The 15,495-nt window shown below is 43.3% G+C and overlaps 2 protein-coding genes across 2 annotated transcripts in view; one reads left to right on the top strand and one right to left on the bottom strand.

Moving 5' to 3' along the window:
* The window catches only part of LOC118825001 (adhesion G-protein coupled receptor G4), a 32,562-nt gene extending 27,033 nt beyond the window's left edge, over positions 1-5,529 (top strand). Inside the window, exons 26-29 of the mRNA XM_036595499.1 lie at positions 2,991-3,271; positions 3,485-3,586; positions 3,867-4,031; positions 5,170-5,529. Coding sequence (XP_036451392.1) covers positions 2,991-3,271; positions 3,485-3,586; positions 3,867-4,031; positions 5,170-5,330 — 709 coding nt within the window. The 3' untranslated portion in view covers positions 5,331-5,529. The remainder of the gene's footprint in view (positions 1-2,990; positions 3,272-3,484; positions 3,587-3,866; positions 4,032-5,169) is intronic.
* Positions 5,530-6,910: 1,381 nt separating this feature from the next.
* LOC118824999 (solute carrier family 35 member F4) lies at positions 6,911-14,343 on the bottom strand. Its single transcript, XM_036595496.1, has 7 exons — positions 14,268-14,343; positions 12,128-12,434; positions 10,813-11,032; positions 10,220-10,345; positions 9,715-9,910; positions 8,786-8,875; positions 6,911-7,146 (listed from the first exon to the last, which is right to left on the bottom strand). The coding sequence occupies exons 1-7, from the start codon at positions 14,341-14,343 to the stop codon at positions 6,911-6,913; spliced, it is 1,251 nt and encodes a 416-aa protein (XP_036451389.1).
* Between the last annotated feature and the right edge of the window lie 1,152 nt (positions 14,344-15,495).

The following is a 15,495-nucleotide window of genomic DNA, read 5'->3' as shown; positions in this document are numbered from 1 at the left end:
AGTTTAGCTCCACCCATTCAGCCTACAGCAGTTTAGCTCCACCATTCAGCCTACAGCAGTTTAGCTCCACCATGCAGCTACAGCAGTTTAGCTCCACCATTCAGTCTACAGCAGTTTAGCCCCACCATTCAGTCTACAGCAGTTTAGCTTCACCATTCAGCTACAGCAGTTTAGCTCCACCATTCAGTCTACAGCAGTTTAGCTCCACCATTCAGTCTACAGCAGTTTAGCTCCACCAATCAGCTACAGCAGTTTAGCCCCACCCATTCAGCCTACAGCAGTTTAGCTCCACCATTCAGCTACAGCAGTTTAGCCCCACCCATTCAGCCTACAGCAGTTTAGCTCCACCATTCAGCTACAGCAGTTTAGCTCCACCATTCAGCCTACAGCAGTTTAGCTCCACCCATTCAGCCTACAGCAGTTTAGCTCCACCATTCAGTCTACAGCAGTTTAGCTCCACCATTCAGCCTACAGCAGTTTAGCTCCACCATGCAGCTACAGCAGTTTAGCTCCACCCATTCAGCCTACAGCAGTTTAGCTCCACCCATTCAGCCTACAGCAGTTTAGCTCCACCATTCAGTCTACAGCAGTTTAGCTCCACCATTCAGCCTACAGCAGTTTAGCTCCACCCATTCAGCCTACAGCAGTTTAGCTCCACCATTCAGCCTACAGCAGTTTAGCTCCACCCATTCAGTCTACAGCAGTTTAGCTTCACCATTCAGCTACAGCAGTTTAGCTCCACCAATCAGCTACAGCAGTTTAGCCCCACCATTCAGTCTACAGCAGTTTAGCTTCACCATTCAGCTACAGCAGTTTAGCCCCACCATTCAGCTACAGCAGTTTAGCTCCACCCATTCAGCCTACAGCAGTTTAGCTCCACCATTCAGTCTACAGCAGTTTAGCTCCACCATTCAGCCTACAGCAGTTTAGCTCCACCCATTCAGCCTACAGCAGTTTAGCTCCACCCATTCAGCCTACAGCAGTTTAGCTCCACCATTCAGTCTACAGCAGTTTAGCTCCACCATTCAGCCTACAGCAGTTTAGCTCCACCATGCAGCTACAGCAGTTTAGCTCCACCATTCAGTCTACAGCAGTTTAGCCCCACCATTCAGTCTACAGCAGTTTAGCTTCACCATTCAGCTACAGCAGTTTAGCTCCACCCATTCAGCTACAGCAGTTTAGCCCCACCCATTCAGTCTACAGCAGTTTAGCTTCACCCTTCAGCTACAGCAGTTTAGCTCCACCAATCAGCTACAGCAGTTTAGCCCCACCATTCAGCTACAGCAGTTTAGCCCCACCCATTCAGTCTACAGCAGTTTAGCTTCACCATTCAGCTACAGCAGTTTAGCCCCACCATTCAGCTACAGCAGTTTAGCCCCACCCATTCAGTCTACAGCAGTTTAGCTTCACCAATCAGCTACAGCAGTTTAGCCCCACCATTCAGCTACAGCAGTTTAGCCCCACCCATTCAGTCTACAGCAGTTTAGCTCCACCATTCAGCTACAGCAGTTTAGCTCCACCATTCAGTCTACAGCAGTTTAGCTCCACCATTCAGCTACAGCAGTTTAGCTCCACCATTCAGTCTACAGCAGTTTAGCTCCACCATTCAGCTACAGCAGTTTAGCTTCACCATTCAGCTACAGCAGTTTAGCTTCACCATTCAGCTACAGCAGTTTAGCTCCACCATTCAGCTACAGCAGTTTAGCTTCACCATTCAGCTACAGCAGTTTAGCTTCACCATTCAGCTACAGCAGTTTAGCCCCACCATTCAGTCTACAGCAGTTTAGCTTCACCATTCAGCTACAGCAGTTTAGCTCCACCATTCAGCTACAGCAGTTTAGCTTCACCATTCAGTCTACAGCAGTTTAGCTTCACCATTCAGCTACAGCAGTTTAGCTTCACCATTCAGCTACAGCAGTTTAGCCCCACCATTCAGTCTACAGCAGTTTAGCTTCACCATTCAGCTACAGCAGTTTAGCTCCACCATTCAGCTACAGCAGTTTAGCTCCACCATTCAGCTACAGCAGTTTAGCTCCACCATTCAGCTACAGCAGTTTAGCCCCACCATTCAGCTACAGCAGTTTAGCTCCACCCATTCAGCTACAGCAGTTTAGCTTCACCATTCAGCTACAGCAGTTTAGCTTCACCATTCAGCTACAGCAGTTTAGCCCCACCATTCAGTCTACAGCAGTTTAGCTTCACCATTCAGCTACAGCAGTTTAGCCCCACCCATTCAGTCTACAGCAGTTTAGCCCCACCATTCAGTCTACAGCAGTTTAGCTTCACCATTCAGCTACAGCAGTTTAGCCCCACCCATTCAGTCTACAGCAGTTTAGCCCCACCCATTCAGCTACAGCAGTTTAGCTCCACCATTCAGCTACAGCAGTTTAGCTTCACCATTCAGCTACAGCAGTTTAGGCCTGCCCATTCAAACTTAAGTTGTAAGGAGTGTTTTAGCTGGTACTGCTTCTTGAATGACACACAATACAGGACAGCCAATCAGAACAGAGCTTATTTACATATATCAGTCTTAAAGGTACAGTCACAAAAACAGCCTAATTCTGTTTGATGGTAGAAATGAATTAGAACTGTTTTTGGAACTTAAAACCACACAAATATTTAGTAAACTTCAGAGAAAAGTACAAAATGGGGGTTTTAATAATTTGTTGTTGTATTTTTAGACTTTTTGTTTAATAGTTCAAGTTTTTTGGGAGCAGCAAGAAGTTCTACAGCTTTTTCAGTCATTTTAGAATTTTCTACAGCTGGGTTTTAACATTTAACATCCAACATTTGTTCATTTTTATTTACAGCATTTCTAGTAATTATATGAGACCTGAAGTTGTGGAGTATCAGCATCAGTTCAGAATCATTTAACACATTTATCTGCAGCCACACTGGTTTTCTATTGTTGAAAACATTGATTCCAGTTACAGGTACAGTTGTGGGACTGTACACAGTTTAAACCTGCTGTTGTGTCTGTGTTGTTTCAGCTGCTGGATTCAGGACGACGTGGTGTTCTTCGTGTCTGTGGTGGGCTTTGTTGGCCTCGTCCTGCTCTGCAACTTCTCCATATTCCTGGTGGTTCTGCTGCAGATGAGGAAGATGCGTGTGAATCAGCCGGCAGGGACGCACCGCAGCCTGCTGAAGGACCTGAGAGGCGTGGCCAGTTTCACCTTGCTGCTTGGACTCACCTGGGCCGTGGCCTTCTTCACATGGGGTCCGGCCAAGGTCCCTCTGCTCTACCTGTTCTCCATCCTGAACAGCCTGCAAGGTGAGTCAGCTCAGCGCAGTACTTAACAGTGTTAGTGTTGTGTTTGGAAGTGGCGAGGTCTTTCGTTTACTTTTAAGGTGACCAGGTGAATTAAATCAATCACCTGCACTTCACTGTGCATCTTAAGTGAATTCTTTGTGATTTCTGAGAACAGCGTGTGTACCTGCATATCATATCATATATTGGCTAAAACTACGTTTTGATGCATTTCAGGTTTCTTCATCTTCATCTTCCACTGTCTTATGAAGGAGAACGTGCGTAAACAGTGGAGAATCCACCTGTGTTTCGGACGCTTTAAACTTCACGACCAGTCAGGTGACACAGATAAACCTGAACTCTAAGAGGAGCCTCTCAAATACAAATCTGAACTCAAATAAGCAACCAAAACTCCAGTATGAACCTGAAATATAAAACTGAACTAATAGATGAACCTATATAAAAATTAAATATAAAATATAAAAATGAACCTCAGCTCAAATATGAACTTGAGCTCAAATATGAACCTGAACTCAAATATAAGCCTAAACCCGAATCTGAACCTGAACTTAAAAGTGAATGAGCACAAACTTGTGAATCTCTTCTGTTTTTAATACAGATTGGAGCCACACTCCAACAGTCATTGCCAAACCCAAACCCAGCCAGTTCCCAAAGTTCCCCACGGTGGCTTCATTCAGGTCCAGTAAGTCCAACTCCACTCAGAGCTCATCGTTGTCCTCAGACTCCAGCCAGCGCCAGGTCTCCATCAGGAGACCCAACCTGGGTGAGGAAATGCTGCATGCCTGAGGGACATTACACTACAGAAATATCTGTATTTACACTCCCACATGTCCACATTCACATCACAGCTTCATTACTCAGATCCTGCTGTTTTCTGGTGACCTGAGAATTCTTAAATTATGTAAACATGTCCCAGTTATGACCAGTGTTGGGTTAATTACTTAAGAAAGTAATCCAATACTGATTACCAATTACAACCAGCAATATAATCAGTAACATAATCTTTTACATGACTTAAAATGGAATAAAATCTGATTCCCTTCACATCTGGACTACTTCTGATCTGACACCTTTATTTGGGTTTAGAATTGCTGGATTGGTTTCATATATTTCAAACCATCAGCCGACTGTAACCCCTGCCCTCTGCCCATTATCAGTCACGTGCACAGTTATTATCCAGTTTACAGACACACTCCGTGTATTAAGAATGAAAAATGAACACAGCTCTGAAAAAATTCACATCTGTGATCACATTCAGGCAAAAACATCTGGTTTGTGTCATATTAAATAAACCTCCTATGTCATTAATGCCGTGTAAAAGGTCATTTCATTTGGCATTTGTCAGCCCAAACATACCCCAAACATTTTTTCCAAAAATAAAAAAGAAAAAGAATTAATATTTCATTCATTTCCATCAGGTAAAAAAAGGCAGCTTTAAAGTAAACAATACAGATAACAGGACACAGAAAACACAGAGAACTGCTAAACTGTACCGTTCAAAAGTTTGACATCACTTTGCTTAATTAACAAATTTTGTTATTTTATTTACACAATAACTTTTACAGCATGGGTATGAATACTGCAAACTATCTGCCAAAGTTATTAAATAATTAATATCCTGTAATTATTTATTTATATTACACAATCTCCATGATGAATTCTGAATATTAATATTATTAGAATTTAGAGTCCTAATGATTATCTGGAACCTGTAAAGTTGTTCAGCACCAGCACATTACAGTATCTGCAGTCAAACTGGTTTTATCATCATTGATTAATCATTCATTTTTGAGCAGTGATTCCACTTTTGAACACTAGTGTAAATAAATAAATAAATAAATAAATAAACACATGCTCATGGGTGCCCCCTGGTGGCTGTATATTTCTGTCTCTCTCTCCAGATGTGATGTATCAGCAGAGTCTGGTTCTGCCCCGAATCCATCTCACATCCTCTGCGCTCCCCAGCGCTCATGCTAATGCTAATCTCCCTGAGGCCGACGGATATGAGATCCATTCCTGGATTCCTGAAGAACGATCCAGCTGCGACATTCATTACAACTAAATCTGAGTTTGTGTTCTTTCGTTTATATTGTGATTTCAGATTTTTGATGATTTGTAAGGACTTTGTACTGTATTAGCAGATGTTCATAGCATATACTCAGTCTTTAGCTATAGCTGTGGCTGCATTAGCTACTTTAGCACCTTGTTTGTTCTGTCTTGAGTCTGTTTTAATGAGCTGTATGTTAAAATACTTTATACAAATTAAAAACTGTCAAACTAGTTTAAATAAACGTGCATATGCTAACATACTAGTACTTTATTGGGTGGATGTAATAACAACAATATGAGACTCTGATAAGCCAATGACCAATAAAGCTCATACAAATGAAAGATGCAGATAGCTTCTATCTGCCTCTACTCTTCCACGATGCCAGTGGGAGACTTTTCTGCTTTAACTCAGTGTGTCGCACCTCAAGATAGCGCGATACTGTAGAGATAACAATGAGGAACGCTGCAGTGAACCCAAAGCAAAGCTCTTTATCTGGAAAAATACACGTTGCACAGGCAGTAGCTGAGACCGCAGAGCTCTTTATACACTGCAGATTGTCTTGCGAGCCCCAAGTGGAGAACTGCTGACTCTGACAAATCAGCAGCAGTGTGTAGTGTGTAGCAACCACTTGGAATACCACAGTCACACCCTAAAAACCTGGGATACCATAGCAACTGCTTAGCAACATCTAGCAACCACCTGGGATACCATGGCAACCACCTAGCAACCACATGGTAACACTACTTAAGCTGTGCACTTTGCATTTTCTTCAGCGAGGCTTTGATGGTTCCTTGTAGAGATGTCTTTACAGTGGTGGTGATAGGAACCAGGGGTCGCCATGACTACAACACAAATATAGACATTTTATTTACTATCCAGAACCACCAGTGAACCTACATGAGTCTTCTGAGTTTATATGGAATGTTGATGATGGAAAATAGTGGAAAATCTGAAATAATAAGTTTTCTTTGGGGACTATTTTGCCTCACAGCGCCCTGCATGTATCCCTCCACCATGAATGGAGTTTAAGTTCTCTAAACTATCATAAAACAGTGTCTCAGTCATCAGGCAGTGAATTCATAACCATTTCATGTAGGAACTTTCTGTGAGGGAGCTTTTAGAGGTGGACGTCTGGTTCCTATCACCACCACAGTGAACAGTTCTGACTCGGTAAGTTTATCTAGAACGGAGCGTTTCACTGACGAATGAATAGAATTCCTCTTTAATATTTAGTTAATTCTCTTCTTTCTTTCAGCTCCTGTTCTGCTGTACCCCTGATCACTCCTGTCACTTTGTATCTTTAGCTTTTTATTTTAGACAAAAAGATCCAGAAAGAGAACCTACTCAGTTCCCCTGTGGAACTGCAGTGGAACTTCTCAGCACATATCAGCATAGGAACTGAATTTTTTAGTTTTTGGAGCTGATTCTGGAGTCCGGGGTTTGTAGACACTTGATTACAGTCAATAATAAACAATACAAAATCAGTACAGTTGAATCATGTTTACCCCTCTATTATGTAATAATCTAACAGTCCTAATTCAGTGATTAATAATACTCGATCAGAAGAGTGAACAGTGAGAGCAAACCGGAGCTCAGGGCAGCGCTGCCACTCCGGCCAGTTTGGGTTTGGGTCTGGGTGTGTCTGTCCCCCCGTCCTCCCCCAGCACTGACTCGTCCCGGCTGTGCCACAGCGTCCCGAACCAGCGCAGCGCTCGCTCGTCCCAGTCCTCTGGCAGCAGCAGCAGCAGGAACCCAGCAGAGATGATCCCAAAAGCTGCTCCACGCACATTACTGACCACCAGAGTGACCGACATACACCAGTCTACAGCTTCAGAGAGAGAGAGAGAGAGCAATGCTAGTGATATTAGTTTTTACACAAAGATGAATTTACAGTTTCATTTAAATGAATATGAATTTAAATTGACACTTTAGTAAACAATAAATTATAAAGTGCTGGAACTCGACTGATTAGTGAGAAAAAGCTAACGAGAAGCTCTAAATGAAAAAGTACTCAATAAAAAGTTTCAATAACAGCCTTGTAAGGAGGCGCTCAGTGCCACCTGCTGCCAGCAGAGGGTAGCAGCGGCGCTCATCTTTGCAAACTCTGGCATGGACTCCAATTCCCAGAAAGCTCTAGGCTGACTGCCTTAATGCCACTAAGCTGGAGGAGCATCTATTTAAAAACCCCAGAGGAACTCAGCCCCACACCCTGCGCTTGGGCCCCCCCCCACCAACCCGTGACAGAAGGTGCAGCCTCTTCCTGGACCCAGCAGGGCTGGCTTACTTAGCAATAGTCGCACATGAGGCTTAAAGGTAATCTCAATAAATAAATAAATGAAAGTGGATCAAGAACAGTCAGGTGGTCCAGGAGAACTGGACCCTGTTAGATGCACCCTGGTCTCTCAGGTGGAGGGTTGCCTGGGGTTGGGGGTCGTCACATTCAAATCCTAGCCGTGGACAGTCGACCAGCTGGGCTGATGACACACTGTACCCAGCCACTCACCATGAGGTGGGTCTCCATGAAGAAAAGTTGGTGCTATACCTTACTTGTGTTCCCCAGCCTCAGCTCATGTTAGGGGCTCCCTTGTTGGTGCAGCACAATCCACGGATTGACTGGACCACCCGATCCATAGTGGTCTGCGGTCCTCAGTGCAAAGGTTTGTGCTTATGTTCTCCCGTGATTCAAAGGGTTTATTCAAACCATTGTGAAAGCACGACATACCAGGGCTTCCCGAAGAGTATCAGGACCTTCAGAAGGTCTTCAGTAAGCAAAAGGTCCAAGTCCACCACACCGCCTTGAGGAAGCCTGTTTTCCCTGTCTCCAGTAGAACAGGCGGCCATGGAGGAGCACACCTGGAAGGCACTGGTTATGGCCTTTATTTGACCCTCCACCTTTCCTGCAGGCGCAGGGTTCTTCTTCATTGGGAAGAAGGATGGGAAGCTTCGCCCTTGCATAGACTATCAGGGCCTCAGTGCTATTACCATCAAGGAGCACTACCCCTTACCTCTTACGAGGCACTTCAGCAGGCCTCCATCTTTACTGAACTGGACCTGTGCAGCATATCCAAAGCTCATCAGGGCATTCTGGCGTGGTCGTGCTGCTGGTTAGGGAACTTTGGGAGCTGTCCCTGGCGGGGAGGCGGGGGTCACCTTGGCTTTGAGGCTAATATTGCTAACCAGTAATGGAAGCTTATACTCCACCAATTAGCATGGTGCTAACTGCATACCTAAATCATCTCAAAGCATCTGGAGGTGTTCAGTAATCTCTTATAAACTTGATTCTGTGGTTTCTGACTCTGTGTTACTCACTGTTATCTATAAACATGGACTAAAGTACATCAGCATAGCTAACACAGTAGCAGCCAGACAGAAGCCTGAATTCTGTCTGTAATTTTGTCCATTTTATATATATAAACCAGTTTGCCACGCTAATTGGTTGGGTAAACAGAAGTGGGCATGAGGCATACCTACACTAGCCGGGATGGTGAGGAGGATGCCAAGTGAAATCAGGGCAGGGTAACTGACCACTCCACCCAAATTCACCAGAACGTTAAACACTGTAAACATAAAATACGATCAGAATCAGTTCTGAAACAGAAAGATATCTGATATCTGTGACATCATCAACAGTGACGCCCAAAGCACACAAACAAGTTGAGACAATCGTGCTGAAATATTATTGCTGTACTTTCACTAAGTTAAAGAACAAAACTACTTTCTTTTAAATGTACTTCGGTATCAAACGTGAAAGTATTGTGAGATGTTCTAACGATCCAGTCCTCCTTTAGTGTCTTCAGTTTAGTAAATTAGTAAAATTTCAATTCAGACACAGCAGTGCTGCTGGAGTTTAAACACTGTGTCCACTCACTGTCCACTCTATTAGACACTCCTACCTTGTCAGTCCACCTTGTAGATGTAAAGTCAGAGACGATAGCTCATCTGCTGCTGCACAGTTTGTGTTGGTCATCCTCTAGTCCTTCATCAGTGGTCACAGGACGCTGCCCACAGGACGCTGTTGGCTGGATATTTTTGGTTGGTGGACTATTCTCAGTCCAGCAGTGACACTGAGGTGTTTAAAACCTCCAGCAGTACTGCTGTGTCTGATCCACTCAGACCAGCACAACACACACTAACACACCACCACCACCACGTCAGTGTTACTGCAGTGCTGAGAATGATCCACCACCCAAACAGTACCTGCTCTGTGGGGGTCCTGTGGGGGTCCTGACCACTGAAGAACAGGGTAACAAAGTATCAGAGAAACAGATGGACTACAGTCTGTAACTGTAGAACTACAGAGTGAAACTATATGGTCAGTGGAGCTGATACAGCAGACAGTGAGTGGACATATAAAGAGGTGGCCGGTCAGTGTGTATAGAGTAGTGTGTGTAGTTACGGAGCAGCAGGGCGGCGGTGGTGCAGAGGGAGCTCCAGGGGACGCTCTGCTGTGTTGGGCTCCAGTACTCCGTGTGTGTGAGGTACAGTAACACACACAGCCACGAGTGCAGCAGCAGATTACACACACCTACACAGGACAGCAGCACACACACCGCACCGGGTCCAACCTCGCCCACATGCTTCCTAAACAACACCTCACACACACAAACACACACACACCCACCCTCTTTAATTACAGAAATCAGACACTGTTAAATTAAACAGTGTAATATGATAAAAGGGACAACACACTAAAATAGCACATTATCTGTTAAAGTAAAAAAGTAAGAGGACTGATGATGATGATGCTGATGATGATGGTGCTGATGATGATGCTGATGATGATGATGCTGATGCTGATGGTGCTGATGATGCTGATGATGCTGATGTTGCTGATGATGCTGATGATGCTGATGCTGTTGGGACAGAAACACTCCACAAACACAAGAATACATGGTTTTAACCTTGTAGAAAGCTGAGGTGGAAGCTGACCCGACTCCCAGAGCCACCCCTGTGATCGAGTTGCTATGGAAACCGTCAGCATAGGCCAGCATGACAATACCAGTGATGGAGAGGATAGCGGCCACTATCTGTGTGGAGCAATACACAATACACAGTACACAACACGGTAAACAACTCACAATATATACAATAAAATACACTGCCTTGTAGTTCCACTAACTGGCCAATTTATTAGAAACACCTACCTTCTGCTCCCACTAACTGGCCACTTTATTGGAAATACCCACCTTGTACTTCTACTATCTGGTCACTTTATTAGAAACACCCACCTTGTGCTTGAACTAAATGGCCAATTTATTAGAAACACCTACCTTCTGCTTCCACTAACTGGCCACTTTATTAGAAACACTCACCTTGTACTTCCACTAACTGGCTGCTTTATTAGAAACATGTACCTTATAGCTCCACTCTATATTTGTACAGTGGGTAGTGAGTGAAGGTGTAATTTATGGGTTTCTAATCAAGTGGACAGTGAGTGTATAATGAAAAATTAATTAATTAATTAATTGACTGTGGTGTAAATCAGTGTTCTGACCCTGACGCCCATGAAGCGGTCCTTCAGTCCGATCCAGCTGAGCAGGAAGGCGAAGGCGTGGCTGCAGCAGAGCACCGCGCTGCCATCGCTGATGGAGATCCTGCAGAGGGACAGCAGGTGAAGATACCCTGAAACACTCCAGAGCAGAGAGAACGGAGCTGCACCCTTCAGCACCAACCTCAGCGTCAGATCTCCATCACCCAGAAACCTGCTGCACTTCCTGAACACAAACATAGCACACTTAAAAACACACAGTCATATCAGACGCACACAACTCAACAGTCTCTACACAGAGATTACCATACTGTACATATTATAACGCTTTAAACAGAATAATTCATAGTAGGTACTGAATAATTCATAGATCTGCTATGAATTATTTAGTACCTACTATGAATTATTCTGTACTGGATAATTTATGGTAGATAAGTTATGAAGGAATAATTAATAGTAGTTATGAAATGATTTGTGTTGAGATGAGTAACTGTGCTGTGTTGTGAGTGTAAGTTGACTGTGTTGGTCTTGTTATGAGAGGTGCAGCTGCTGCTGGTTTGGACTGAGCGCTGCTGTACTGAAGTGGTCATTAAGTAATGAGGTGTCGATGTTTGTTTAGCTCCATCTTAATCTGAGAGGATTAGAAGTTTAAAGCAGATTATTTTAAACAGCTTTTTCAGCAGTAAACTCAGGCGAGTAAGAGGTTTTGACAACAATACACATCAGATGAATGAAATCAGCCACTCAGCGTTTGGTTGAATAAGGACTGAATAGCCCAGCGCACCTAAAAACATCAGTAAAAATGGTGCAGTAACAATGAATCAAGGTAACTGAATGTGTAGTTTAATCTTGTGTGTAATCCTGTGATGTAATCCCTCTTTCACAAGATTAAACCAGTCACCTTGATTTATAACTACAACTGATTTATAGACACTTCTGTGGCCTGGTCTCCAACGCTGAAGAGAGCGTCCACTGGAAATGACCACAGTAGGTGTTAATTTAACAATGTAGATGTTTCACCCACATTCAGAGTCAGTTATTCATTCAGCCTAATGAGAAACTGTAGAACAGACTGAGTTTATATCACAATACCTACATTTAGAGTCGGTTATTCATTCAGCCTAATGAGAAACTGTAGAACAGACTCAGTTTATATCACAATACCTACATTTAGAGTCGGTTATTCATTCAGCCTAATGAGAAACTGTAGAACAGACTCAGTTTATATCACAATACCTACATTTAGAGTCAGTTATTCATTCAACCTAATGAGAAGCTGTAGAGGACTCTACAGGAGGACAAAATGAGGTTAAAGTCTGACCGCAGCTGGACGGTGGGCCACTCTCTCCGCTCTGACCCCAGCAGGTGTCCCAGGTAATACAGAGGGAAGAACAGGACGTTCCAGTTGCTGCAGAACCAGATGATGAAGAAGGGAGCATGCAGGCGGGTCAGCGTGTGTTTGGCGCTGTGAGCTGCCCACGCCCAGGTGGCCGACACACAGCCGGCCAGCAGCAGGCCAGCGGTCAGCCGTAGCACGGCCTTCAGTGGGCAGCGAGAGCAGCAGGAGCTGACCTCCTGACCCCTGACCTCGCTCTCTGTCCTGAGGTCCTTCTGAGGGTCAGCACCTTCTGAGCAAGGAAACAGAGAGCTGAGGGCTGTGCAGAGGTTTTAGGTACAAATTACAATTAAAGCCTGTTTGTCTGGGCAGTAAGTGTTTATTAGCTCAGAAAAACATTAATAATAGAATAAATCCCACTAATATTAATACAGTAAGTAGTGATTTTACGTGTGTCCTCCAGAAAGCCCAGTATTATCTGTAATCATCCAGTGCCTGATTTATCCAATCAGTGTTTTATTATGCTAAATCTGGAGCTGCTGATGGTGTTTAATAAATCCATGTGACGCCTGGAGGAGAAATCTGGAACTAAACTCTGTGCTTCAGATCAGCTCATGAGATATTACCTTTTAAATTTGAAAATAAGACATTGTTACTTTTTGTTGCATTAATGTTTATTTGCATCTATTTTAATGATATATGGTGATTTTGCTAGTAAACACACTTATTGGCCAGATAAATGGTTTAAAACAATGTAGACGTTTGCACAGTGTTGTATTATCATTACTGTGATCAATTCTGTTATGATACTCTTTTCTGAATATATGATGGAAAACGTCTAGAACACTCAGCTGCACAAATCACAATACAGACAGATTTAGACCAATTATAGAGCCTGAAAACAAAAACAACCACTGCTTACCCTCAATGACTCTTCAAGGGTTCTTTAGTAAAGACAGTGGTTCTGTACAGAACCATGAACACTTAAAGAACCATTTGCGTGATTAAATGGTTCTCTGCATGGTGAAATGATTCTTCAGATTGATGGAGAATGTGTTGTATATGGTTCTATATAGAAGCTTTTTTTGAAAATGGTTCTGCGTAGCACCAAAAATAGTTCTGTTGTTGTTACAATGTCAAGAACTATATTTGGTGCTATACAGAACCACATACACCACATTCTCTGTCAATCTGAGGAACCATTTCACCATGCAAAGCATGCAAATGGTTCTATATAGAATCCATTGTTCCAAATGGAACCATTGACTTTAGTAAAGAACTCTTGAAGAACCATAGTTTTAAAAAGCATAGAGTGGCTGTGTATACTGCGTAGTTGATTGGACGGCAGCCCGATATGACGTGTTCCTGTTCCTTCGCAGATGCTTTTTACAGGAGAAATCACTGAACTGAGCCTGTTTAAATGTAGCTCTGCTGTTTTATCTGAACATTTCATCCAACCACCACACGCTTTGAGACAAACGCTATTGCTAATTGCTGAGATTTGCAGCTTACATTGCTTGTTAGCTACTTTAACCTCATAGCTCCCAGTGCTAAAACAAAAGAAGCAAACGTCTGACTCAAACAAGTCTTGTCACAGACCAGTGAGCATGTCATGCTGGTCTTAGCTGGTTTATACTGGTCTAGTGCTGGTTTAGCTGGTCACCACAGCAGGGTCTGCTAGTTATCCAGCATACCAGCATCCAAAACATGACATATGCTGGTTTTGCTGGCCTACGGGGGTTTTTTCCAGCAGAACTGATTGACTGTGTTTGGGTTTCGCTTTAAAATGTGCATGTACTGCATATGTACATGTAATAACTGTTTATAAACACTAACCAAACTGAATGTACAGTCTGAGCTGTTGTAACAGTTAACATACTAATGCTGTTCTCTGTGAGTTATAAGATTTATACTGTCCCTGCTGAAAAAAAGACTATTAGATCCAGGAAGAAATCAAGAAAATCCCAATACCAGTAGTAGCTATTTTACATCATCACCACGATCCAGCAGAAACTAATGGGTTCTATGATTTTTTTCAGATAAAAACTTATCTCTCAGTAACTACAGCGGTTTAACCCTCTCCAGTCTGAGATTACAGAGTCTACAGCGTGAGGTTGAGTCTTACCTGTAGATGTGGGCAGGTGCAGGACAGCAGGTGTGGGAGCAGAGCAGGGAGAGACCTTCGCCGAGAGTTTATTCATGACTGTCTGAGATCAGAATGAGGCCGAGCATCCGCAGCATTAAGGCTTAAAGTGAAGGGATCTGCTCAGTCAGCCAAAACTCCATCAGTGCTACACAGTTTAACCACAGAGCTGAACACGGCTGTTAAAATGTTTTGGCTCTACAGGTTTATTCTGCACAGGCTGATATAAAACATATTACATAAATAGAACTTATTCAGCTCCTGCTGCGCCGTCCTTTAACAGAATAACCCCCGAAATTACAACCACTCCAGCACAACTCAAGCCCGGTCATTTGAGTGTACGTGTGTCCAAAGCATAGGCCCCACCCACTTTGTACTGTCAGACCACTCCCATATGCATAAGCCCTGCCCACTTTGCTATGATAGGTGTGCGGCATTTTGTAGTCAGCGTTAGGCCCAAATTAGGAACTCAGGGTCTAAAATCGGTTTCTCTATGACCAGAATGAATGGGGTTTTTGAAAAATTGTCTCTATCGCATCCTGTGGTAAATAAAAAGAGGTTGCTATAGAGTCGCAATACTAATATCGATACATCCCAACAAACACAGTTGCATTGTGACAATCTATTATTTTGGTGCCCACAACATTGTCACAATGTTGAAATGTAATTCCTCAGAAAATTGTGACGTTATTTGACCACATTGTGACAACGTAGTGGGAATGTTGTCAGTACACTGTCACAAACTCAATCCTTCATAAGTTCCATTATTTCGTACATGGAGCTCCATGGAATTTTGCTAAGTTGCCAAAAACTACAAGGCTGAAGTTGGCTTCCTATTCGCCAGCTTCTTGTTCGAATTTCCCTTTTCCACCTTAAATGGTGCAGCAGTTGTGATTAGCTGTCACAAACATTATAATAATACTGACGTGTGGGTTCTGTGAAACAGCAAAAACAAGTTAATGTTGCCTGTTAAGCAGAAACAGAGCAGCCTCCTCATCCGTTTTCAAGTCTTTCAACTCTCGAGGAAACTGAAATCAGCTTCTTATTTGCCAGCTTCTGGTTTGACCTTTCCCTTTCCACCTTAAATGGTACAGCAGTTATTCAAATGCACCAGAATGTACCTTGGGCCACAGGGCAAAATGTATCAGAATGACAACACAACTACAGTGGTCTATAATTTAAAAGGATCCACTGGTTTTTCCAATTTTCT

Source organism: Colossoma macropomum, unplaced genomic scaffold, assembly GCF_904425465.1.
Source record: "Colossoma macropomum unplaced genomic scaffold, Colossoma_macropomum, whole genome shotgun sequence".
In the NCBI taxonomy this organism is placed as follows: Eukaryota; Metazoa; Chordata; class Actinopteri; order Characiformes; family Serrasalmidae; genus Colossoma; species Colossoma macropomum.
This window is presented reverse-complemented; position numbering and strand designations above follow the sequence as displayed.